Consider the following 25,755-nt stretch of genomic DNA (forward strand, 5'->3'; position numbering starts at 1 on the left):
TCAGCTTATTTCACCTTTGGAACACTGTCTCATTTCCATCTTCTTTGGCAAACGAACAGCGTGTTTAATATTCTGTACCTGAGACAGCTTTAAATCACCATCACATTTGGAGCGTTCATTCTCTTCCCATTTTATTTTATTCTCTCCTAGAAACTGGCTCCGTGTTTGCATTTGGAGAGAACAAGATGGGGCAGCTTGGCCTTGGCAACCAGACTGATGCTATCCCCAGCCCCGCACAGGTAATTAGCGGTCTTCTTCATCGTGGCTGGTGGGTTTGGGCCCCATGGTTCAGTTTTGTTTCTCATAAATGGGACTTTGCTCTTCCTTGTTTGATGTGTTGGCCAACCTGCTGGAAAAAGGCAAGCCAGTATTGGGTGGAATACAGAATTAATATCCTGTGCTTCTTCCATTATTTTGTGGAGAGAGCCCATGGTTTTTCTCTTTCATTTCAACCTACAACTGATAGATAGATAGGCAGCTAAGTGGCAGTGGGGATGGAAGGCCGTCCCCCAAACCAGTTAGGCCTGGTTTCAGGGCGTGTCTCTGATAACATACTGACCCAGTCACTTGGGCAATGTGTCCTAGTGCTCCAGGCAACCTGTCTCATGGAAGATATTGTCCTGCATTGGTAGAGCTCCCTATTCCAATGCAAATCACCAGTCTAGTCCTTTGCTCTTCCTTAGCAGATCCTGAGATTTCTGTGACAGGAGAATTATCTCCTGGTGCTCCTCTGTGACCTCCTATTGTATGACCCTTGGCTGTATTATTCCAGAATTCCATCATAAAGGATCTATCCAGACTACTAGAAGACTTTCTCTTTAATATGGATAGAGATCTTGAGCAAGTGGCTTCCTTCTTTGAGACCCTTGTTTCCTCATCTGGATGTCAGGGTTGGACTTGATGACCTCTGAGGTCCCTTGCAGCCCCTCAGTCTGTGATTCTATGTCTTTGAAGTCTTTGACACCACTTCTCTGTTTCTAGCACAAATCATATGCTGCCCCCTGCTTATAAGCCCGGCTTGCTCCTTTCCATCGCTTCTGGCTCATTTGCATCTGAGATTATGGCGTTTCATGATTTGCCACTGTGTAAAGTCCCAGGAATCTTGGCTTTAGAAGGTGGTCTTTTTCAGTAGAGAGTTGCTTGGGTTCAGTGAAAGCATTGCCCAGTTTTCCCCTATGTGTCTCAGCCTCCTTTTAGGCAGTTTTGACCTCAGTTCGTTGTCCATCCCTAGGGCTTGCTTGAGAGAGATGAGGTATTTGATGGACTGCTATTTACCCATCTAACTTCAGTTCCATAATGTAGGCAATGCTTGGTCTTCATCCACTTAGTTTTCACTATGTGGATAGCTAAGATCATCTCTTTGGAGTGGCCGTGGATATTGTCAAGATGACCCTTATCACCTAGTGCTTTTAGTATTGGCAGTTTGCCCTAGCTCATCTTACATGGGCTTTTGTTCACTTTTTACTATACTTCTGTTTGCCTTCTATTCTGTTAGTATCCTTTAATGTTCCTGCTGGCATTCGGTCATCATTGGTCACAGGTTGCAGAGTAGATGAAGATTCCCATTTTTAAATGGAAAAAAAATGTGCTTGGGAGCCCCTTTAATGCGCATGCAAATCTGTTTCTAATTTAAAAATGACATTTAAATAGATCTTGGTCTGGAAACCATTCACTGAGTACCCACAAAGTGCCTCATACAGTGTTAGGGGTACAGAGACATTTGTGACATGGTCCTGTCCACAAGCAGCTTACAGTCGAGTTGGGAAGGAAAGCAGCATAGAAATAAAAAAACACAAGCTATTATAACTCATAATTATGTATCCCTTTACTTTCCTAAAAGCACCCTTTTATAGTAGGTAGTAAAAATGTTAATATACATTTTGCAGATGGTGACCCTAGGGTTCAACGAGGTTACAGGTAGGGATGATCAGAACTGGGGTTTCTGACTCCCAAGTCCAGGGCTCTTTCCATTAGGTAATGCTGCCATCCGTTGTTGGGCATATCCTCTGTGCCCAGTGAGCAGCATATACATGAGAAGGGATAAAGGATAGGTGCCATGGATGCCATTGTTTGAGTCTTGAAAATTTAAAAACTCTTCAGCCGAATGCATCTGTGAATTTGAAGGAAATTGAAAAGCTCATTTTGGATGGGTCTGATGCCTTCTATTCTGGATTGTAAACTGCTTGAGAGCAGGTCTAAGGGCATTGTGTTTCTAAAAGACGTTTAGTAAATTTTTGAGTTTCACTGTGTTTTCAGTCAGTTGCTCCAATCTGGAATCTAGTAAAGAATGAGGGTGGGGAGAATCTTAAGTATCTCTGCCTTCAGCTGGGGGGCAGGTGGAGCATTGTTAAGGATATTGGACTTGGCTAGTGTTGGCTTCCAGCCTATTGTCTCTTGTCTGCTGGTATGACCTGGGGCAAGTCACTCCCTTTGTCTGGGCTCTCTTTTCTTTTTCTATGAAATTTGATTTAACTGGGTGCCCTCTTGAGGTTCCATGTGGGTCTGAATATATGATCTTAGAAAATTGGATAGATGGGAACCAGTCCTTTCAGTCAGCCCCTCGGAGGTCCCTGGGTCGTTGAGAAAGCATCTGGAATCCTTTTAATTTACCTTCCTGAGCAATCTCATCCCTTTCCCCTCTCTGGTTGTGGGTTGGTCTGTTTTCAGAAGTACAGTTACCATCGCTTGGCCTCTTGCTCAGAGGGATTTTCAAATCCTGAAGTAGAGGACACCAATATCTCCATTGACTTCTTCCAGATACCCCACAGTTGAGGCCAGAAGGTTCAAGGATGGATGGGCCGTGGCCTATTCCTCCTCCCCTTAGTTGCCCACTAGAGGTGCTATTTTATTTCTCATTAATGTGGTGTGGGCTAAGAGATGAGGTCGACTGGAAGAGAGTCTTGGAAATGCTTATTTGGGTGACAGATTTAAACCTGAAGGCTAAAGCAATGGTTGGCTTTTTTTTTTATTATTATCTTTGTGTATTTCACTTAGCTATTTTATTTCTCTGTTTTTCTGTGACCATGTCATTCAGTTCCTCTTCTGTCTTCCTAAATACATTTCTCTTCTTTGTACGCTCTTGACCTCTTTCCTGAGAGTAGTTGGGCATATTAGGTTCCCTTGATTCCTTGTAAATTTTTCATGGTCCATTGCAAAAGGGTGGGTAAGGGTTGGTTTATTTTGTCAGGCAGTCATATCTTCCCCCCCCCCAACCTTTCCCTTCTCTCATCTCCTTTCTCATTTCCCTCTCTTCTTCACCCCTCTTTCTCTCTCACCCTCCTCCCCTCTTTTCCTCCTTCCCTCTCTTCTCTCTCTCCCTCCCCCTTTCTTCCTCTTTCTTTATCCCTTTTTCTCTTCTCACTTTCACTCTCTCTTCTTCTCCTTCCCTCCTATTCTTATTCGCTTTTAATTTTGAAATCTCGCTTATTGTTTTTTTTTTCTTTTCAGATAATGTACAATGGCCAGCCAATTACGAAAATGGCTTGTGGGGCTGAATTCAGCATGATAATGGACTGCAAAGGCAACCTCTACTCCTTTGGGTGCCCTGAATATGGTCAGCTGGGTATGGCAGCCTATTCTTTTTAAAAGCTTCTGTTATCTCAACTGCATATTTCAGGCCAGAATCAGTGGAGGCTAAACACACGTGTTTTAAAAGTGTGGTCCATTGATCTCGGATAATAGCTGTTCACAGCTAAGTGCTTGTGAACTTTCAGCAGAACAGTATTGTAATGTGAGATGTGGAGGGTGGAGCTCTCTGCACAGACACCAGCAACTTGACAGGGTCCCCAACTTTGTTTTTCATTCCCAGGGCCAGGGCATGGTCTTCTGAAGTTCACCATTATTCATGTCCCTTTGTGTTTCCTGTCCTGAGCCAGGAAAGGAAAAATGTGAAACCAAGCTCAGAGTAAGGGAGGTGACACCTTAGTATTTTCATTAATTTTCTTCTTAGTTATTCAGTCATCTACCTTTGAATCCAAATTTCACAGAACAAATCCCCTTAAGAAAAGGATTTGTTCTGTAAAACTTGGATTCAGTCAAACGGCTGCACTCGAGGACCTAGAGGGCCACATGTGGCCTTGAGGCTGCAGGTTCCCAACCTCTGGTCTGGACCGTTGAGACTCGAGTTAGCTTTCCCTAGACTGTGGAAGAATGTGAAACTACATTTATCCCAGTTCCCTCCAGAAAGGAGTAAACAAAAGTGAACCAAAGTGTATTATATTGGAAGGGGATTCTTAGGAAACTCGATCACCCAGGAAACTCCTTAATCTTTTATCTAACGATGTGTTTAGTGCTTGACCAAAATAAGTATGTTTCCCTGCCCTCTGTAAACACTTGGCACACTAAGGAAGACCTGTCAGTGCTTCATCCCAAAAAAAACCTTTGTTCAATAGTCAATCCACAAAGTGTATGGAGAACTTTAGGGTAGGTGCTGGGGCTTGGGAGGAAGGAGGGAATAGAAAGTTTATTTTATTTTATTTTATTTTATTTTATTTTATTTTTTTGCCTTTTGGGTGGGGGGAGTTGAGGCAGTCAGGGTTGAGTGACTTGCCCAAAATCATACAGCTGGTATGTGTCATGTTTCTGAGGATGGATTTGAATTCAGGTCCTTCTGACTCCAGGGCCAGTGCTCTATCCACAATGCCACCTAGCCGCCCCTGGGAATAGAAAGTTTAGATGAGACCTGGCCCCATGCCTTCATGGAGCTTACAGGACAGTAATGGGCAGATAGGGATAAGTGTGTTTGAAAGCAAATAGCCACCCTAGGTCTGGGGGAAGGGCTCTTTTTAATGGAGATCAGTGAGATTCAGTGAAAGAGGTGGCATTTGAACTAGACTACAGAGAATTCTTTGAAATTCAGGGAAGGTTGGATAGAGGGTGAGGGGAGAGAAGAAGAGAGAGAAAGAGAATGAAAATAATTCCAGGGGAATGGGGAAGGCACTGAACAGCCAGGGCATGTTGAAAGGTACAAAGATTAAGATTGGCTTGGACTAGAGTCCATAGCAAGCGGGTGAAATGAGACAAGACTGGAAAGGTAGGCTAGAGACAATGGTAGCAGCAAGAAAGACCTCTTAGGAAGCTATTCCTGTCATGCAGGCACTGTGATAAATTGAGGTCTGGACTAAGATGGCGGCATTGGGGCTAGAGGACCTGACAGGTGCTGGAGATGGGAGAGTAAAGGACTGTCTTGTATGATTGGATTGGGTATAGAGATAAGGGAGAGGGAGCAGGAGGAAGAAGCCCAGAAATTTACATGAAACTAAGTTGGTTTTCCTCCATGTACACCTCTAAACCAGAATCAGTGTCACTAGAGGTCTCCTGCCTGCACCCAGTCACCTTGCCCTCCCTGGTCCAGTGAGTCTGCTCTGCCCCAGCTAATAATGAAGAATGGGCCATTTGTGATCTCTTTTGCCTAGTGCCACTGCTCTTAAAATCTTGGCTCTCTATATGGTGCAGGACACAATTCTGACGGGAAATTCATTGCCCGGGCTCAAAGGATAGAATACGACTGTGAGCTGGTCCCCCGCCGAGTTGCCATCTTCATTGAAAAGACGAAAGATGGACAGATTTTGCCAGTCCCCAATGTGGTGGTTCGAGATGTTGCCTGTGGCACCAATCACACGGTAAGGTTGGCATTTTTATTGTTGTTCTTGGCATCATCACTGGGAGAGAGTTGAATTGAAAGAAGTGAATGGTGGTCCTTATTGTTCTCCATGTTGGTTCTGTTGGGAAGCAGTGCCACAGGTACCCTTGATGTTAGACCCGTCCGAAGACCACATGCCATTAAGGGGGCCACTCACTCATTGCGTGACCAGCACACCACGCTCTGTGCACCTCAGTTTCTAGGTATCTTCTTGACCTGAGACATGTCAGTTAACTTTTCTGTAACACTGTAACGTCCTCATCTGAAAAATGAGGGGGTTGAGCTGTGTGCTTTCCAATGTACTTTTGGCTCTGAATCTTATAATCTTGTGACCCTCCATGTTAAAGGGTATTTAGGGCAATCTTGGCATAAATTGGAGGAAATTAATCCTATTATCCACCCAAGTTGTTACATATGGTGGAATATTTTTACATAATTATGCATGGTACATGCATATTTTTATATTTACTATTTTAGGGGGAGAATACCTGCTGTTATGGACATTTTTTCCCCTTAGCCAACCCTTCCTTATTCATATTGCATAGCACATCATGGTTTGGGTAATATTCGTACTTCAGTGAGCTGTAATTTTGTCGGTGCTCCAATGGGCATTTATTAAACACCTACTGTGTGCCACATAAAGAACAAGAATAAAATAATCCCTTCTCTCAAGGAGCACACCTTCTGATGGGGAAAACAATGAGTTCATATGTAAAAATTTTCAGACTCTATGGCAACGTGGCCTTGGAGCCTGGAACACTTGGGTGTTCAAGTCCCAAGCCTTTGACACATGATTTCTGAGTGACTCTGAGTAGGTCACTTACCCTTTCACTGCCCTAGGCAATGGTTCAACCTAATTGGGCAGATGCTGTGGTTTCCAGGGTCTCCTTTAGCTCTGGAAATTATGGAACTGCTTTGCTCCCTTCGACTGCACTGGGCAAAGGCTGATTGAATTTTTTAAAAATAGGTTTTTATAGGCGGCATTTGCTTTGCATCACCTACATTTCCCTCTGAAAGAGAAAAAATAATCAGCAAAACTGATCAGTAGATTGATTTCTGATTACTGGTGATTTATGACATGGTAACATCCTTTCTAGGAAGAGGTTAACTATGAAGGGAGGGTGTGTGTGTGTGTGTGTGTGTGTGTGTGCGTGCGTGCGCGTGTGCCCTTTTCCCTGTTTCTTTGTTCCTTCTGCAGTTTAATCAATATTATAATATGAAATTGGATGAGTTACTTTGCTGTCTGGAGATATAACCCTCTTGCTTTCAAATGGGGAAGGGAAAGATGTGTGACTTTAAATAATTAAGAAAAGAAGGGAACATGGATAACTTGGCAGAGAAAAAGAGCTTATTGTCCTTGGATTCCATGTGTCATCCCAGTGCATATATTCCCATCTCGTTTGCCACCCCGCAAGGTGATAATGGGTTCTCTTCTGTTCTCCGCCACCTTACCTGGATCTGGAAATGGGAAACAGTTATCAATTTGGGAACTTGTCCTGTGAATTGGCGACTGACTTTCTGATTTTAGGGTTTGGTTTTTCTCTTCTGTCCATACAGCTGGTTCTAGACTCTCAGAAACGTGTTTTCTCCTGGGGGTTTGGAGGGTATGGCCGGCTGGGCCACGCAGAGCAGAAGGATGAGATGGTCCCTCGTCTGGTGAAGCTCTTTGATTTCCCAGGCCGTGGGGCTGCGCAAATCTACGCCGGCTACACCTGTTCTTTCGCCGTCAGTGAAGTTGGTTAGTGGTTATTCTTCCTGGTTTTGGCCCCGGGTTTGAAGGTATTAAGAACAAGATAATTTTGCTTTTTATAATCCAGTGCTCCGGCAAGGGGACAGACTTTCCCCTTTTCAGTATTGTGAAAGAAAGTTATGTTTACTTACAACATGTTGTATTCAGTACAGAGCCTAGCTAGAAAGCCAGGAGGACATGAAGACAGGGCCCTTAGAATCCAGAGTATCAGAGTCGGAAGGGAGCTTAGAGCAGAGAATGTCAGGCCAGGGAGGGGCCTTAGGACACAAGGTTAGTCACTTCTCTGCGATACTATGTGTTGCCCAAAAGATGTACCTAAGTATTAGTTTAGGAACTTTCCTCTTTTAATAGTTCTCCACACCAAAGAAAGCACAGATCTAGTACCTGTTCTTTATTACTTTTTTTTGAAATGTAACCCCTGCATTATCATCTGGTAGCAGTGTCTTTCAGTCAGCTCTCCTCCTATTTGTATTAATCAGTTTAGAGTTTTTTTATTCATTGCCCACTGTATGCTCCACTCCAAGCATTTGGTCTACAAAGAAAAGCCAAAGTAGTCCTGGCCCTTAGGAGCTTGTCATCTAATGGGATGGACAACTTGTGAAAAAGAGGTGCGTGTAGGGTAGGCAGGAGGTACTTTGTTCTTAAACTGTCGATTTCTTGTGATTGTCCCATGAGTCTTTAATAGTTTTTTCATGGCCTCAAGAGAATTTCTCTTACAAAGATTCCTTAGGCCCTTTTGTGTGTTTCTCCAGGTGGCCTGTTTTTTTGGGGTGCTACCAACACTTCTCGGGAGTCTACCATGTATCCCAAAGCTGTTCAGGACCTCTGTGGCTGGAAAATTAGAAGCTTAGCTTGTGGGTAAGTGACTTGTGGGACTCAAGATGAAATGCTCTTCTCTCCTCTCCTCCAGCGCACACCAGATATGGTCGCCATGTTCTGGGCTGAAGACTGGACTCCAGCATTGGGGTTCTGAATTCAGAGTTTACTCATGTTTACTTAATGGGACCAGTCTGTCAATCAGTAAACATTTAGGAAGTGCCTACTGTGTGCCAGGCAGCTCTTAACTTTTATTTTTTTATTTTTATTTTTTTATTTTTGGATCATGTATCTTTTTGGCAGTCCTAGGTTGAGGCTATGAATCCCTTCTTAGGATAGAAGTCTAAATGCATCCAGTAGACTTCAGAAGAGTACAAAAGAAACCATTTATATTCAAAAACAATTATCAGAAGAAAAAAAATTCTCTAATTCCAAGTTTTAAGAGCCCCTAGCCATGTGGTCTTGGGCAAGTCAACCTCTCCCCTGCCCCCTTCTCTCTCTTTACTTTTTTTTTTCCATTTTTATTCCATACTAGGTTTCTAGAATCCCTTCCATATTGATTACATTGGTGCTTACTATGTGCTAGGCATTGGGTATGCAAAGGAATGAATGTATGGCACAGCCCCTGAATTCCAGGAATTTACATTCACTAGGAGAGGCATTTTGTACACAATAGGCATGCGACAGGACGGGGTACACTGGCAGCCGTGGAAATCCAGGAAGGCCTCGTGTAAGAGGCAGCATTTGAACTGAGCTTCCGAATGAACTTGGGGAGCCTAAGAAGTAGGTGAGGTGCATTTCAGTTGTGGGGGTGGTATGTGAAACCTGTGCAAAGACAGAGCGTGTGTGAGCAGCATCAAGAAGTCTGTTCCACTTGGCTGGACCAAAAAGGGCCGTTAAGCAGTAATAATATAGTGCCTACTAGGTGCCAGGTACTGGGCTATGCACTTCACAAATACATCTCATTTGCTCCTCATAACAACTCTGGGAGACAGGTGGGTAGTAGTATTATCTCTATTTTACAGATGAGGAAACTGCGGCAAGTAGGTTAAAGTGACTTGCCCAGGGTCATTTAGCAAGTGTCTGAGGCTGGATTTGAATTCGAGTCTTCCTGACTCAAGGCCCACTGTGCTACTGAGCTGCCCAATAAAGATATTAGTTATCTTAATAAAGCTAGAAAGGTAGGTCATGATGTGCTTCAAATATCCAAACAAGATTTTGTATTTGTTACTAAAAGTAAGTCAGGAGACCTTGGAATTTATTAAGGAAGGAAGTGACCAAGTGAAACCTGCAATTTAGAAATATCTCTTGGGCAGGTGTGTGGATGATGCAATGGAGTAGGGAGGGACCCAGGGCACCAAGCAGAATGGGGGGGGGGTGAGGCCTGAGCTAAGATTATGGCGTTGGAGTAGAGAGAAGGGGATGGGCGTGAGAAATGGTGGGGAGGCGAGGCAGACACAGAAGTGACCTAGGTGGGAACGAGAGAGAGTGAGCACTCCAGATGACCGTGAGGTTGCAGACCTGGGCGTCTGGTGGTAACGGGTTAGTACACTGGACAGAAATAGAGGTGCTTCTCAGGGAGGACACAGGGGGACACGCTTGAGTTTGAGATGATTACGCGATGTGCACTAAGCAGTTTGTGACAGGCCAGCAGCTCAGGAGCATTTATAGGACTGACTCTATCTGTCTCTGAGTCCTCTGCCTCAAAATGATAATTGTGTCTGGGCGCTGATGAAGACACTTAGAACTTGAAAGGGGCCTTAGGACACAGAAGGTCAGAGCTGAGAGGCCCCTTAGAACCCAGAAGGTCAGAGCTGGGAGGGCCTTAGAACACAGAATGTCAGAGCTGGGAGGGGCCTTAGAGCACAGGACATCGGAGGTGGGAGGGCCCTTAGAGCACAGGATGTCAGAGCTGGGAGAGGCCTGAGAACACAGGATGGCAGGGCTAGGAGGGTCCTTAGAGCACAGAATATCAGGTGGGAGGGCCTTAGAACACAGGATGTGAGCTGGGAGGGCCCTTAGAGCACAGGACATCAGAGGTGGGAGGGCCTTAGAACACAGGTGGTGAGAGCTGGGAGGCCCCCTTAGAACAGGGAATGTCAGAGCTGGGAGGGGCCTTAGAGCACAGGATATCAGTGCTAGACAAAACTTGAGGACCTGAGATGTTAGAACTGGAGTGACAGGAGGGCCTCACACATCTCTGGGGCACTTCTACCTCTAAGGGAGATGTGTTAGAGAAGATGAGCCAGCAGAGGATCCTGAGAAGGAGAGATCACACAGGTAGCTGGAGAGCCCAGATACTCTGAGCCGAGAGGATCTCCAGGAGGAGAGGGGGAAAACCTAAAAAGGAGAGTATATCCGGAGGTAAACAGTGTTAAATGCTGTGGGGAGGTCAAGAAAGATGGAGAATCGAGGGAAAAGGCCATTAGATTGAGCAGCTAGGTCAGTGGTAAGGACACTTTCGATTGAGTGATTGGTAAGATTGGCAGCCTGGTTGCAAGAGGTTAAGGAGTGAGTGAGAGCCGAGGATGTAGTTGCTGTGGGGTTATTAGGCAGCTTCTTCTTGTGAGTTTGACCATGAAAGGGTGGATAGAGGAAGATGGTCGGTGCTAGTGTCTAGTGGGGATTTTCTAGAGATAGGAGTCATCTTTCTGTTTTTCTAGGTACTGGTGAACAAGCCAGGAGATAGCAGATGAGTGAGAGAAGTGGGAGGGATTCAGACTGCAGGAGTGGAGAGGAAAGCATGGGATTATATACACACAGAGAGAGAGATACATACATTACATACATACACATAAACATGAATGTGTATGTGTGTGTACACACACACACACGGGTTGGCCTTGGTCAGAGATGATCCCCTTGTGTCAAAGGTCAAAGGGCAAGGGAACGATGCTTACAGTGAATTTTTCTAATGAAGTAAAAGACAGAGCCTTCTTCCGAGCGAGACGGGGAGGAGGAGGCCTGATGGGAGAACAGAAAGAGAACGGCTGAAGGAGTACTGAAAGGACCGGCTGGCTGCCATGAGGCTCAGTTGCAGATACATGACATATATTAGCACCTTCCCTTTTGCCATCAGAAGCAGAAGAGGCAGAGGGTGGGAATAATGCAACTTTGACCTTTGGCTAGGCTTGCTGGAGGATAGGTGAAGGGGGCAGGGTGTTAGGGTGTTGGAGAATGGAGAACAAAGGAACATTGTCCTTTTGAACTGTTGGGTCCAGGTTAAGGCGGGTGATGGCCTAGGGGAGAGGCCCTGTCTTGGTCATTCTCCTTCAGCGCCTCTGCTCTGCCAGACTTGGCTGCTACCCTCAGGATGCCCTGATCACCTGAAGTCTCATCACCTTGCTGATTGACTCAGTTTTTGATAAGCAGCACCTCGTCTCCTCTGATGGGTCTGGGGAGCAGTAGGTCCCTCCCAAAGCCGGCCTCTGTGAAGGGCTCCGACCTTTCCAGGTCATTTCCATTTACTCCAGGGAACCTGCTGCAGCTTTTCAGCTTTCTTTGGTGTCTTGTCTCCCCATGTTAGAGTGCAAGCTCTTTGAAGACAGGGACTGCTTTTTGCTGCACTTATATCCCCCACCACTTAGGGTGCCTCGAATCTAGGAAGTGTTTAATAAATGTTTGTTGCATGAGCAGCAAGTTTAGAAAGCCTGAGCCCGTGGGGAGGGATGAGGCGGAATTAAAGGAGGCTAGGCTCCCGGTAAATGGAGCTGCAGGATGTTCTCATTGTGTGTGCTGAGGGAAGGAGAGCAGAGGCAGCCGGCCCATCTTGGGTGTGGAACGTTCATGGGAGACAATGATATCAGGAGTGGGACTCCCTGTCACTCTGTGATGGCACCGGGAGGGTCACCGGGGGTTGACATTGTGGAGGCTGCACGGCCAGAGCGTTTGAATGGCCTGTGTTGTAAGGCAGCCCTGGCCTATCCACGAGAGGCAGCAAGGCGTGACCACAGCAAATGGGATGCTGACCCTAGAGGCAGGAAGATGTGGCTCCAAAGTCAGCCTTACTGGCTGAGTGGTCCTGGACAAGTCCCTCAGTCTCTGTCTTGCCTTAGTTTCCTCAGCTGTAAAATGAGGATAATAGATAGCATTTACCTCAGAAGGGTTCTTGTGGTGATCCAGTAAGATAACATGTAAAATACAAATGCTGAATGTTAGTGCTAGCTGTTATGTTCATGGGTTTTTTGTTTATTTTCAATTCTGTTGATGCTTTTTAAAAAACATCATTCATTTTATAACACATCCCTCCCCCTCTTCGGCTCAGAGAACCGTCCCTTGTTTAAAAAACATAAAGATTTTAAAAAAAGGCATTTTAGCAAATTGTCAGACCACGTCTGACAGTCTCTGCCGTATTCTGAAAGGCGTGCTGTTTTTGTTTTGGATGGAGGGGTCTAAAAACCAAATTAAAGTAGATAGTGTAATTCTGTGTTTGGGACATAAAAAATCAAGAATGCTTCTAGAAGACTTCTTCAGCCTTTTTCTTGTATTGTGGGAAGAGCTTAGAATTCAGGAGACTTGGGCTCAAATCCTGCATTGACACTTTTTTGGGGGTGGCCTAGGCAGTGGGGTTCAGTGACTTGCCCAGGGTCATACAGCTCATGAGTGCTGATGTGTCCAAGGCCGGATTTGAACTCAGGTCCTCCTGAATCCAGGGCTAGTGCTGTATCCGCTGCGCCACCTAGCTGCCCCTTGCTCTGACACTTATTAGCTGGCCAAGGCATTCTACCCCTTGGTACCTCAGTTTCCTTTTGCATCTGTAACATGGATATAATAGGTCACAATTACAAGATGTTTGACCTTTTTCAGAGTGTTTTACTACCTAACAATTTACCTTAGAGGGTGATTGTACGGAGTTTGCCTGTAGAAAATCAGGCTGTGTTTGGGTTGGGCTTGGTGATGCATGGCCTTGAATCCCTGTTCCTAGGAAAGTGGGAGTCTGGTAGAGGCCCTTGAGCTGGGGAGTTCTGAGCTGCAGGTGGCTGAGGCATTTGGGTATCTGACCCCAATATGGTGAGCCCCCAGGAGTCAGGGAGGGCTACCAGGCTTCCTATTGAGAAGTGACCTGGTCATGGTTAGAATGGAGGTCTTCAAAGCCTCTGGACTGAATCAATGTGGGGCTTCGGTCCCTGAGGGCTGCTGCCCTTACAGCCTGATCTCAGGGGGGAAAAAAGAAGAGAGAAGGAAAAAAAAGAAAAGCGGGCTAGGATGCTATTAAGTATTTTTGTGTTTTAAATATTTTTCCTTTTTTCTTGGAACATTAATTCCTGCTGTTGCTGATTATTTGAAATGCTGAGATGAAAATAGGGTTGTGCTGTGGCCTTCACTGGTGTCTAAAGGCAGGCAGTGCCCTCGTCAGCATCCCTGAGTCCATAGCTTGCAAGAAGAACCCTGGCTCAGGGTCAGGGCAGTGGAGGAGGCCCCAAGACCAGCAGTGACCACTTCTTTCTTTCTTTTCAGGAAGAGCAGTATTATCGTGGCTGCAGACGAGAGCACCATAAGCTGGGGCCCATCTCCAACCTTCGGTGAATTGGTAAGATCCATTGATTGATGTGAGGCTCAGTAAGGGAAGGGTCGAAGGCCCGGAACACCTGTTAGGTTGAGAGAGCCGCCCCATCAGGCTTCCTGCCCAGCTTGCTCCTGCCTGGTCTCCCATCCCTCCTCATCCTCACCTGTGAATCAAGGGAGATGGAGAGAGTTCTTTCTAGTTCTCACATTCTAGCACTCATGGGTCTTCACATCTGTTGCATCTTAAATGTTTTCTTCCTTTTTCTTGAAGCATTCATTCAATGAGCAGACATTTGCTGAAGGTGCTTATATGTGCTCAGGCCTGAGCCCACTGCTTTGGCGAGGATCCTTTATGAAGGACCTGCTCCTCATTCTGTAGCATTAATGTGATAAAACAAAGTTAGGCTATGCTAAGCAGACAGAGTGTTGGATTTGGATTTAGGAATACCAAGTTGGCACCCCCACCTCTGATACCATCTGTGTGTCCCTGGGTCGATTAGTTAACGTCTGTGTGATTCAGGCTGTTCCTTAGGCCCTGCCACACTCGGACTTTCTCATGCTTAGAATCAACAAGTATTATTATAGACCAGGCACAGAGGCTTTATAGAATTCTCCTTCGCATGTTTCTGGGCACACATTAGCCTCCAAATCTGTGGAGTGTAGATTCATCTCTGACCCAGGGCTTCTTCTGGTCAACATTTGCCTTCAGAGGAAGAGGTTGGTGAGACCAAAGCCATTTTGGCTGCATAAATGCAGATCAAGGTAGGATTTTCTAAAAAACAGTTACCCCTCAACCCCATAAAATATTTTCCCTATGGCAGAAGACAGCTCCAAGTCTCCCAGGTCTCACAGCCTATTCCCCCATGACAAGTAGTGGGTTAGCTGCATCTTCCTTTTGAAACTTAGAGAGCAAATAATACCCATTGAATTCACACATTTCCAGGCCCATCAAAGCCTTTTCAGATGCTGAAGCCCCATAAGTACTAACTGGGAAGCAGTCGTTAGCAGATGTCACAGAGTAGTGGCCTTTTAGACTCTCTGTCTCTTGGGAGGTCCCCCACTTTGCTAAATTGGCTTTCATTCCGTCTTCTCAGTTTTTATTCTCAATTACAGGAGTGATTAGGGCAGTGCTAATGGATCATCATTTTCCTGATCCTGTCCCAGAGGTGCCCACCACACTGACTCCCTTGCTCAGTGTGCATGCGCCTTGGACGAGGCCTTGTTTCCTTGGCTGCACACATGGTAGATTTCTGCATAGGGAATGGGGAGTGGCCATGTTCCACTGTCTGGGAGGTATAATGGAAGGAATCTGGGACCTCATAAAAGAGACCTGAGTCCTGGTGCCTTGGGCATGGTCCTTCATAGGATCTTAGAGCTAGGGTTGGAAGGTCATTGAGTCGAATCCCCCTCATTTTACAGATGTGGAAACTGAGATGTGACGTGACCTCTCCATGGCTAGTAGTAAGTGGCTGAGCTCAGATTCAAACCCAGGCTCCTTTTGACTCTTGGCAGGTTCACCACTTTCTCCATTATATGTTATCTTTCTAAGTCTAAGTTTTCTTATCTGTGTAATGGGGATAACAAGACAGTGTGATGTAGTGGCCAGAATGTTGAGTTCAGAAGGACCTGGATTAAGTCCTATCTCTTGATAGATCTGACCCAGGTTCTTGACCTTGCATCTGTGAACTTTTTTAAAATTTTGATTATTGTATTTTCATAGAACCGGTTTTCTTTGTAAAAAACTTTTTATTTTATGCATTAAAAAATACTCTGCTGTGGAGGGGTCCATAGGCTTTACTAGAGTTCCTAGGGGAGCCACTGGAAAAAAGCATGTTCAGAAACTGGTACTATAAAGACTACAGGTTGCTACCTAGGTGTCCGTAGAAGTTTATAAACCTGGAGGTAGAGGGAGTAGTTGTCCTATCTACCTCCTGGATTATTTTAATAATAATAATAACAATAATAGTAGCTAGCATTATATAGTACCAAGTAGGTGCCAGGCACTGTGCTAAGTACTTTGCAAGTATTAACACATTTGATCCTCACAAGAACCCTGGGAGGTAGCTGCTATTGTTATCCCCATTTTATAGATGAGGAAATTGAGGTAAATAGCAATTAAATTACTTTCCCAGGGTCACATACAAGTTAAGTACCTGAGGCTGGATTTTTTGGGGGGTTTATCTGGCTGCCTAGTGCATTTTGAGAATGGGCTTTAAAGTGTGGCCTTTTTGTGGAAAGAGAACAGCCTTCTCACCCAGGGCGAGCCATTGGCCTTTCTGGGTCTTCATCTTTAAATTGCAGGTGGTGATAACACCAGGATCTGGGACCTCACAAGGCTCTGGGGTGGAATGCGTTTTGTAAATCTTGCTTCTCGTTTTTATCCTGCTTTATTATCTCACCCCACTGAGTTGGGCCTTGCAAGCTTTCCCCTATAAGTCATGTGCTTTACTCCTAGAAATGTGACCATCTTTGTTTTCACCCTCTTATCTTCCCTCTACAAACAGAGCTGAAAGCACTGGAACCAGTAGTCAAGGGATGGTAGGAAAGGGAAGGCTCAGGGCCAGAGTGAGAGCCTCTTCTACCTGCTGAGTCCCCATTGGTGATCGATAGGCTTCATTCTTTCTCTGTCTCCAAGCTCTCAGTCTTTATCACCCAGCAGTTTGTCCATGGAAGGGATGCATGCTGGCCAATTCCCTAATGTCCCAGGTACACACGGATTAAGCCTTTACTATGTGCTAAGCTGGGGTTATAAAGAAGGACAGAAACAAAGTCCTTGCCCACCAGCTTGATGGGAAAGAGATTGCATGCGTACAAGTAGATGGATACTAAATATCAACTAGGTAAATGAAAGATAATCTCAGAGGGACGAGGCAGTAGCAGGGAGGTTTGGGAGATGGGCAGGCAAGGCTGTTCCTGCAGAAGGTGGGATTTGATTTAGTCTTAAAGGAGGCCAAAGGAAGCTCCTGACCTCATTTGAAGGTCAGAAGAGAGGAAGTGAAAAGAAGCCTGACCCACTTTGTGGTTCCTGCTCTTACTGAGGCACAGGTATTTCTGTAGGTCCTGTTCAGAATCATTAGGTGCTTCCAAATATAAACTTGCAACCCCAAGGGAGCTTCTTATGGAGGCATTTAGGTGGTGGTGAATCAACTTGGTACAGCTGTGAACCCAGATGACCAGTGGCCAAACTCCCTGGTCTGGGGCAGCCAAGTTCCTTGGCAGGGGAGCACTTAGGGGCTTATAGAGCACAGGTAGGACATGGGCCCTCCGGTGAGGGTGACATGAAGTAATGTAGAAGGGTGTGGAGGAGTTTGAAACACGAGTCAGTAATTGGCTCCATCGTTCTCAGGCAGCAGCAGCATGGTGTGGATGGAGAGTTAGCCTTGGAGCCAGAAAGGTCTGGGTTCAAGTCCTTTCTCTGACACGTGGTGCAGTTCTGTCACCCCCAAGTGAAGCACTCCTCCCTGGACCAGGGATGAGCAGAAAGAATTTTTTTAAGTAAAGTTTTATGTAAAATTTTTTTTTTTTTGGTTAGGCAATGGTGGGGTTAAGTGACTTGCCCAGAGTCACACAGCTAGTAAGTATCAAGTGTCTGAGGCTGATTTGAACTCAGGTCCTCCTGACTCCAAGGCTGATACTCTTATCTACTGCACCACCTAGCTGCATGTCCCCCCAAAAAGATTTTTATAGCAGTGTTCCAATAAAATTGGTTTCCTTTTTAGTCCTGTGCATTTTATGCATTTAAAAATATTTTTTTGGAGCTTCACCAGACAGACTGTGGCAGGGTCTGTCACAGAAGAGGTTACAGACTCCTCAGACCGTGGCGTGGCACAGCGGTCACTGACCAGCATCAATGCAGGGAGTTTCCTTATCTGAGAGCTCCCTGTGGTAGTGAAATCACTGATCCAGGCCCGTTCCCTCTTTGTCCCTAATTATTCTTTCCTGTGTCGTATCTCGTGATCTCCTCTGGTTTCACTGTTGGTGTCAGGACATTTTTTTGCTACGCTCCCTTCTAAAACTAACCTCATTTTTGTATTGGGGGAAAAAAAAGCCACTTGGAATTGTTTCTGATGATTCAGATCTTAGAAGGGGGTCCTCTGCCAGGGCCCCCATTCCGTTCTGTGCAATGTCCCAGATCGTCCCCAGCCTTCTGTTTGGCAAATCCTGGTCTGTGAACCGAGGCCCGACTCGGGAGCCTGAAGCCCTGGGTTCTGTTGTGAAGCTCTTGGGCCTCCGTTTTCGCTTCTTTCTGTGTGGGGCTGTTAGTGAGAGAACACACAAATGAGATAACATTGGGCCAGACTGATCCTGTTGTCCAGGTGTACCCAAAGGTAGACATTTGGCAGATACTTGACTGGTTCTCCCTCCTGTCCCTTCCAGCAGCCTCTGCCTTTTCTTCTTGTTCATAGACTCTCAAAGGACTTTGAGAGCTGTTTAGTTCAACCTGTAACATAAAAAAAGGAATCCCTTCTATGAAATGTCTACTATAGCGTAACCAACGGAAAAGGAGAAAAGCCAGCCCATGAGCAGGGGGTGCATTAACCCCTCAGCACAGCCTGTTCAGATTTGGATTGTTCTAGTTCTGGGAGAAAGATACACACACACACACACACACACACACACACAGAGAAAGGTGGGAGGAGAGGGAGGGAAAGAGAGGGGAAAAAAGAGACATAGAAAGAGAGAGAGAAAGGGAGGGAGGAAAAGAAAAAGATGGGAGAGAGACAGAGCGAGCATTTATTAAGAACTTCACATGTGCCTGACACTGTGCTGTGTTGATAATACAAATAGTAGCCGAAAAGAGGATCTGCTGTTCTTAGGGGGCATGAGCTGGACGTGGATGGGGCAGGCAGGCAGCCCTGTGAGGATGGCATGCTGGGACGGCTAGAGTCTGGAGCGTGGCTTCCCTGGCAGGACCTCCCCAGTCAATCAGAGGAGGGGGCTGGAGGGGATTGGTGTTCTGGGACAGACAGAAGGGCAGAGTTGGGAGCAGATCTGTGAGGGGGAAGTTTTTCTCTTAGCAAGTGTTTTTCCTGACATCAGGCCTTTGGATTCACTTCTCTCATAGCTTCTGTTTCTCCCCTCTGGTGCCAGACAGAGCAAGTTGAAAGACGGCCCTTCGTATGCTTGGAGCTGTCTTGTCTTCCCTTCCTCCAAACACGTCTTTGGCAGGTGAAAATGCCCAGATCCTCCAACTGCTGTGGCACGACCTGAGGGCCCTTACCCATTCTGAATGCCCCCCACCCCCAGCCCTTTCCAGCTTACTAGTGTTCTTCCTAAAGCTTGGTGCCGAGAACGTGCCCCTTGGCCATGCACTCACTTACCAGGACAGAGGATAAGAATAGCTTCCTCACCTGCCCTGCTGGGCTTAACCTCCCTGCTCCAGCATGCAGCCTTGGACTCACTGCATGCTTTTATGCACCACCCTTGAGAACTCATCTGGCCACAGTTCTGATTCCTTGGTCCATTTATCGAGGAATAACTCCCAAGCTTGTCACAGACTTTAGCATTTCACCATCTACCTTCATATACTTGAATCCTCACGTTGTGTGGGCTTTCCCGTCCAGTGCAGCTAGAAATCTGTCCATGCCTTCTCCTCGTGTATGCCTTTGATCCTGTTCTCCCAGCTCTGTGTGACCACAGAAATCACTCCACAGCTGTGGGCCTCAGTTTCCTCACTATCTGGGGAGGCAGAGAGGAATAGATGCCCTTTGAGATCCTGCTCTAAATGTTATCCTGTGGCTGTCCAAGGCACTGCCCTCTGCCTGTCGGAGACCTCTCTTTGGTCCTTTAATCCTGTGTTGAATTGGAGCAGTCTGTTAGCCCTCCCTCTCCTCTTATCACCTTCTGTTCTGGTCATGAAGGCCCTTAATGGGGAGGTCTGCGATGTTGCTTCTTCCATGCTAGTCAGGACAGGGAAGAGAGAGCCGGCATCCTGAGAATACCCCCTTCTTTCATTGCTTCGTACTGATCTGCTGTTGGCATCACCCCCAGTATCATGGGGCTTCCTGATCCACAAGCGTAGAACACCAACAGAAAACTGAAGTTAAAAAGATGGGTTTTGGGAGTGAGAAGTTCATGGGTGTCATTGGAATCACTATTTAATCTCCAGAATTCATTCTGTTCCACTTGATGGCTTAACTCCCTATTTGCTATAACTTATAGATACAGCTATGCCTATTATGTGCAATGCACTCTATTTGTAATCTACATCTCTCAAGAGAGATAAACTAACACATTGTATGCACGTGCATGTCTGTGGGTACATTGCTGTGTATATACACTCTCTCTCTCTCTCTCTCTCTCATATGTATATATGTGCATGCACTGTGTAGTATATATACTATAATGTAGAGCCACACTGATGCTGGCCACCTAACTCCGTGTCGTAGTCTAGTCAATGTGCATTCTTCATCCACTTGGATTTTTTGTGTGGATAGGAAGTGGGCTGATCTCTTTCAAATAATGGTGGACCTCATTAAGAGCCTCAGTGCTTGAGTTATTCTCAGTCACCTTCTAAATGTTCTCCCTCCCCACCACAGGGATCTTCCCTTTGTTCCGCTCAGGAACATAGTGATTCTGTGATGCTTACTGTGTCCAATCCTAGATCCTGGCCTTGAGATCCTGCTGTCTATCCCTCTGCCCTCCCCAGCTCTCCCAGCCACATTTTTTGTTACTTTTCTACCCAGACCCTTGCTTCTAATCCATGTTAATCAGTTTGCTGTCCATGCACATTCCTGCCCAAGGCCATGTCTTTCTTTACCTCCTTTCAGCCCCAAACCCAACAATCTCTGTTGTTTGAGTTCCTCAGAATATGGTTTACAATCCTACCCCTCCCAGGAAGCATGTTCTATTTAATCCTTTCTGAATGATCACCCTTAATTTAAAAAAAATCTAAGCTTAAGAAATAGCAGATAAAATGGAGCATTTCCATATATTGTGGAATAAAAGGAAGAACTCTTTCTGTTCTCTCGTTCTGTCACTGTCTCTCTGTCTCTCTCTCCCACTCCCTCCCTCCCTGTCCCTATCCCTAACCTCCTCCCTCAAACTCCTTGCAATGAATAGGCAGAGTCAGGCAAAGCAAATTCCCCCATTGGTCATGCCCAGAAAATATCCAGGGGGGGTCACGTGGTTTTTCATTGGTCCTCTGGAATTGTAGATCTCTTAGTAGTTGAGGGAGCACTTTCTGGTTATTACATTAAGCGTCATTCTTACATCTTTCGGAGTTGCTTTTCTTTACATTGTTATTACCAATTTTTCTCCTGGTTCAGCCATTTCATTCTGTATCAATTCATAGGAAACCCTAGTACAAGGTTATTGCATTCCAGCCACATACCATAATTTGTTCCTCTTTTCCCCAGTTAATGGACACTCCTTTAGCTTCCAGTTCTTCTTGACACTGCACAGAGAGGGGCTGTGAATGTTGTATATATGGGTCTTTTCCACTTGTCTTTGACCTCTCTGGGGCGGGGCAGGGCTAGGCCTAGCAGCGGTATTTCTGGGTCATGGTGTGCGTTCTTGATAACCTCCAGCACAGTTTCAGGTTGCTTTCCAGCCTGGCCGGACGCGGGCAGTTGCAGTGTTTTTCACACAGCCCCCTCTCATGTGCCGTTTTTCTGTTTGGTCATCTTTGCCTTTTTGATGTTATCACCCTCGATCCAACGTCACCTTTTCACATTTGACATTCGTGTGGAAGAGCTAAGTCATGTCCCACCTGTTGGTTCGCTCTTTTCACAGTGCTCTGGAATGAATGCCGGATGGAGGCCAGGAAGGTGACTTGAGTCAGGGGCAGGGCGGGTCTCCTCCCCAGGCCTCAGGCTCTATCAGCCAGCTGGTTTAGTGGTTGGAGTGCCGGGACTGGGAGTCTGCTGTGTAATTTAGGGCATGTCGCTTAGTCTGTCTGTGCCTTGGCTGCCTGATCTGTAAGTGAGGGGGTTGGACTCGGCCCCTCCACGTCTGTGACCTCTTGCCAAATGAGGGGTCCCTTCCCGGGCCAGGGACCCTGTACCTCCTCTACAGTGGCTCACTGTTGCCTACCTATGGAAAGGGCAAGCTCTCACGTCTGGCCTTGCCAGCCCGTTCTGCCGCCGTTGGCTCTTCACGTAGCCTGTGTTCTGGCCACGTTGGATCGTTGACGTTCCCTGATCTCGTTCGGCCCCCTCCTGCCTGTACACCTTCATGCAGATAATCTGTGACAACATGACATCAGGACCTGGCTTCAGGTCTCACCTCCGACATTCGCTGTCTGTGTTGGCACGTTGCTTAACCTGCTAGAGCCACAGTTTTCTTCTGCTAAATTTAGGGGTCGGACTCTAGTTTCTATAAAGGACTCTTCTTGAGGGCAGCTGAGCGGCTCAATGGATAGAGTTCTAGACCTGGAGTCCAGGAGACCTGAGTTCAAGTCCAGCCTCAGACTGTTCCTAGATATGTGACCTTGGGCAAGTCATTTACCTCTGTTAGCCCCAGTTTCCTCATCAGTAAAGTGGGTATAATAATCACACCTACCTCCCAGGTTGGGCTATGAAATTTAAATGATTCTCTTTTGGGGGGGGGGTTAGGCAGTGGAGTTAAGTGACTTGCCCAAGGTCACACAGCTAGTAAGTGTTGTGTCAGAGGCCACATTTGAACTCAGGTCCTCCTGAATCTAGGGCCGGTGCTCTATCCACTGTGCCACCTAGCTGCCCCATGATATTTAAATGAGATAATATCTGTGAAGTGCTTCATTAACACAGTGCTTGGCACATGGCAGGTACTTGTTTCCTTTCCTTCTGTGCAGTTTTGGCTCTTTGATCTTATGCTAAGGACTCTTCTGGCTGTTTGCACCCAGGCTTCTCTTTGGTTTTGGTGACTGTGATCTTGGCCTTAGACAGCCTCTCATTCTCTGACCTGAGTTTCTCCTGAAGCACTGTCAGAGTGTCTCCATTGCCTGTCCTTGTGTAGGTGTTCCATTAGATTGTAGCATCTACTTCTAGGGGCAGAGACCTCGTCCCCTCCCTGTTCATTTCTGTCTCCATTGCCAGGCACAGGTCCCTGCACGCGCGTCATGGGAGCTTCATCGAGCTTTCATTCCAATTGTAGGCGCCCTTTCAATGTGGAGCACGTCTTGACTTCTGCAGGTTAAATGAGCCTCTTGGCTCAGCTGAGTGTATGTATGTAGTGCATGTATGAGTGTGTGTAGCTCTGTGCTATGTGAAACAGTGCTGTAGGCCCTGGGGAGACATAGAGAGATTGAATGACAAAGCTTCTGCCCGTGTGGAATTCAGGATCTGGGGCTGGGCAGGGAGGTGGGAAACCCCGATGGGAGTGGGCATAGGATTAGCATAACACAAAGTGAATTAGCTGTTAGATGATAATGTGGGGACAGGAGCCTATGATGTCCCAGAAGGAAAAGAGCGTGGTTGAGAATTACCAGCTTAAACCAGTGAGTGCAAGATTTAACATAATATCCACAAGTTCTTATGAATTCTTTGAAAAGAGGTAGTATATCCATGAAGACTGTTAGTGTTTCTCTTTCTGAATTACCTTTGGGCACTTTTCTAAGTGTTAGAATTGAGTTGTGTGTTGAGGGTGGGATAGGGCAGTTACCTAAACGAGGATAGGCTTAAAAGTGTGAGGGTGGCGAGTATAGAGGTCCCTGGGAAGGTGGGACTTAATATGAGAGAGGGAGAAGGAAAGGGGGAGAAAGAGAGACAGAGACAGAGAGAGGAGGGGAAAAGGGACAGAAGTATTCAACCCTGGGGTATTGATGTTTGGAAGGACTCTGAAGAAAGGAGAGTGTCCGTGACTCTTTATTTTCGATATTTTGTGTCTGGTCATGTAAATCCTGCTTCCTGTAACCATTGAATCCTTAGACCTGTCTGCTTGCATGGTAGCTGATGGTCCTTTGACCTTTTCTGTATAAACTTGAATACCTGGTAAATTTTGATGTCTGCACTCTGGGATTGGGGGAGGGTGGGGAATGAGTCAGTAATTTGTGAGACACCCCCAAGCCTGGACTGGTCCCTGTAAACCCGGATTCTGTGGTTCAGGGCCATAAGTTGCATATTGGGCTTACTTTTCTCAGTATTATGGGGCAGAAGACTATCAGTTGTCATTATTTAGCCTCCATCGGCAGCCTGAGGCTGCTCAGGCGGGGCCCTCTCGAGGAGCTGTGGCACGGGCAGCCTTCTTGAAGCCTGCCGCAGAGGTCACCCACATTCAGATCCTCTCCCTCATCCTTTTTGCTTCTCCAGGGCTATGGCGATCACAAGCCCAAGTCTTCCACTGCGGCCCAAGAAGTGAAGACCCTGGACGGCATTTACACAGAGCAGGTGAGTAGAGGGATTGAGGCTCCCTGGGGGCAGGCCCCATGTCCTAGCTGTCTTTGTCTGCTGCTTCTAGCATCGGGACTTGTTGTCTAGTACATTTGTCCCCTGGGCTTTTTGAATCAGTGCTCCTGAGAGGGTGGATCATGGGGAAGCATGCACACTAGCACCAGCGTGGAAAGAGTAGAGATTTCTCAGTGATAGGTTTTATAGCATGGATTGGGCACTGGACTAGAAATTGGGAAGAACTGAGTTCAAATCCTATCTCAGATACTTGCTGTGTGACCCCGGACAAGTCATTTCACTTGAGTCACTTCATTCTTAAAATTTAGGAGTTGTTGTCTGAAATGCCCTCTGAGTTCCGTTCTAGCTCTCCAGCTATGGTCCTGAGTCAATTTGCTAGTCTTGACCTTGTTTTTTCTCACTGGGTTTGATAGACTCAAAGGTCCTTCCCAGCTCTTAAATTATTCATGATTCTGTGAATTTACTTGACTCTTAATGGGGAGAGGTCTGGATTTGATTTCAGAAGACTGAAGTTTAAATCCTGGGTCACTTGGTTCTCATTTGTGTAGGGAAAGCAGGTTGGACCCAAGTGACATTATGGTCCCCTTGAACTGTCCTATAATCTACATGGCCATGATTAGGATTTCCTGATCCCAAAGTGTCATCATAGTAACTGTTTTGGCCTGAGCCCCAGTGGGGAGAGAAATTGTTGGCTTATGTGAATAGAGGGTTACGGGCCTCCCCCAAATAGCATTTGTCCAACTTGCAGAAAGCATTTGTCCCTCTGCCTCCCTTCCCCCCAGGGGCTGAGTGCCTCCGTCCTCTCTGTCACCCAGGGCCCAGCTTTAATGTGCTCACCATTAGTGTGGGCACTCAGTGGAACGAAGGAAGCATGGGGCAGATGGGGAGGCCCATCCTTGGGCTGTGACATTAACCAGCCTGGCAGAGCCAGATGCAAATGAGCCCCCACTGGAACAGGGCGAACTTGATCTGAGAATTGTTGGGCACACACACAAGGGGAGCTCGGATCATTGTGTCCCCACGCCATCCGCGCAGATAGGGAAGGTGCTTGGAAGCATTCACTCTCTCTCTCCCTCCATCTGTGGTTTCCTTCTTTGGCCACCTGGTGAGGGTTGAGATTAGCAGGGGGTGGATGCCGGAAGTAGTTTCTTATAAGAAAGTTTCTGTGTTTTGGGGGTGGGGAGTACTCCGAATACCGTGAGAGTCCATGCTATTCCCCACATGAATCATACCTGGAGACTGGGAAGGGCCTCAGATCTAGCCCAGCCCCTTTACTTTACCGATTAAGAACCCAAGGCCCAGGGAGGTTAAAACAGTTGCCCCGGGTCTCAGGTAGCAGGTGGTCCAGTCTGTGACCTGGGCTTAGTGTCCTGTCCACTGTCAAACGCAGCTGGTTTGCAGGCTGGCCAGGTAGCTGCATCCCCTCAGTTTACAGGTGGAAGTATCAGACTCAAGAAGACTTAAGACACACCAATAGTTTCTTGCACCTTTTCACACTAGGTGCTATTAGATTTGCTCATCAACTGGTTTCATGAACAGGACCCGAGTTTTACATGGGATTGTGTCATTGTCAAAGTACACCCGTGCCCTGGGTCTGTAGGGTTCAGTTCCTTTTACCTCTCCGTCTTTCCACAGGATCATAGATTTAAAGGAGAAGGCAGAGGGACGTCAGATCATCTAGCATCCCTCCCCTGCATTTTGCAGAGAAGGAAACTGAG

General features: G+C 46.5%; 1 protein-coding gene across 4 annotated transcripts in view; it reads left to right on the forward strand.

The window, feature by feature from the left end:
* RCC2 (regulator of chromosome condensation 2) overlaps nt 1–25,755 on the forward strand; it is a 51,113-nt gene that overhangs the window by 23,713 nt on the left and 1,645 nt on the right. For all 4 annotated transcript variants that reach the window (XM_020972587.2, XM_020972597.2, XM_020972616.2 and 1 more), the window contains exons 6-12: nt 151–239; nt 3,448–3,562; nt 5,455–5,621; nt 7,199–7,379; nt 8,144–8,249; nt 13,665–13,737; nt 23,942–24,019. In XM_020972587.2, coding sequence (XP_020828246.1) covers nt 151–239; nt 3,448–3,562; nt 5,455–5,621; nt 7,199–7,379; nt 8,144–8,249; nt 13,665–13,737; nt 23,942–24,019 — 809 coding nt within the window. The remainder of the gene's footprint in view (nt 1–150; nt 240–3,447; nt 3,563–5,454; nt 5,622–7,198; nt 7,380–8,143; nt 8,250–13,664; nt 13,738–23,941; nt 24,020–25,755) is intronic.

Source organism: Phascolarctos cinereus, unplaced genomic scaffold, assembly GCF_003287225.1.
Source record: "Phascolarctos cinereus isolate Bilbo 61053 unplaced genomic scaffold, phaCin_HiC Scaffold_726;HRSCAF=1367, whole genome shotgun sequence".
NCBI classification, from domain to species: domain Eukaryota; kingdom Metazoa; phylum Chordata; class Mammalia; order Diprotodontia; family Phascolarctidae; genus Phascolarctos; species Phascolarctos cinereus.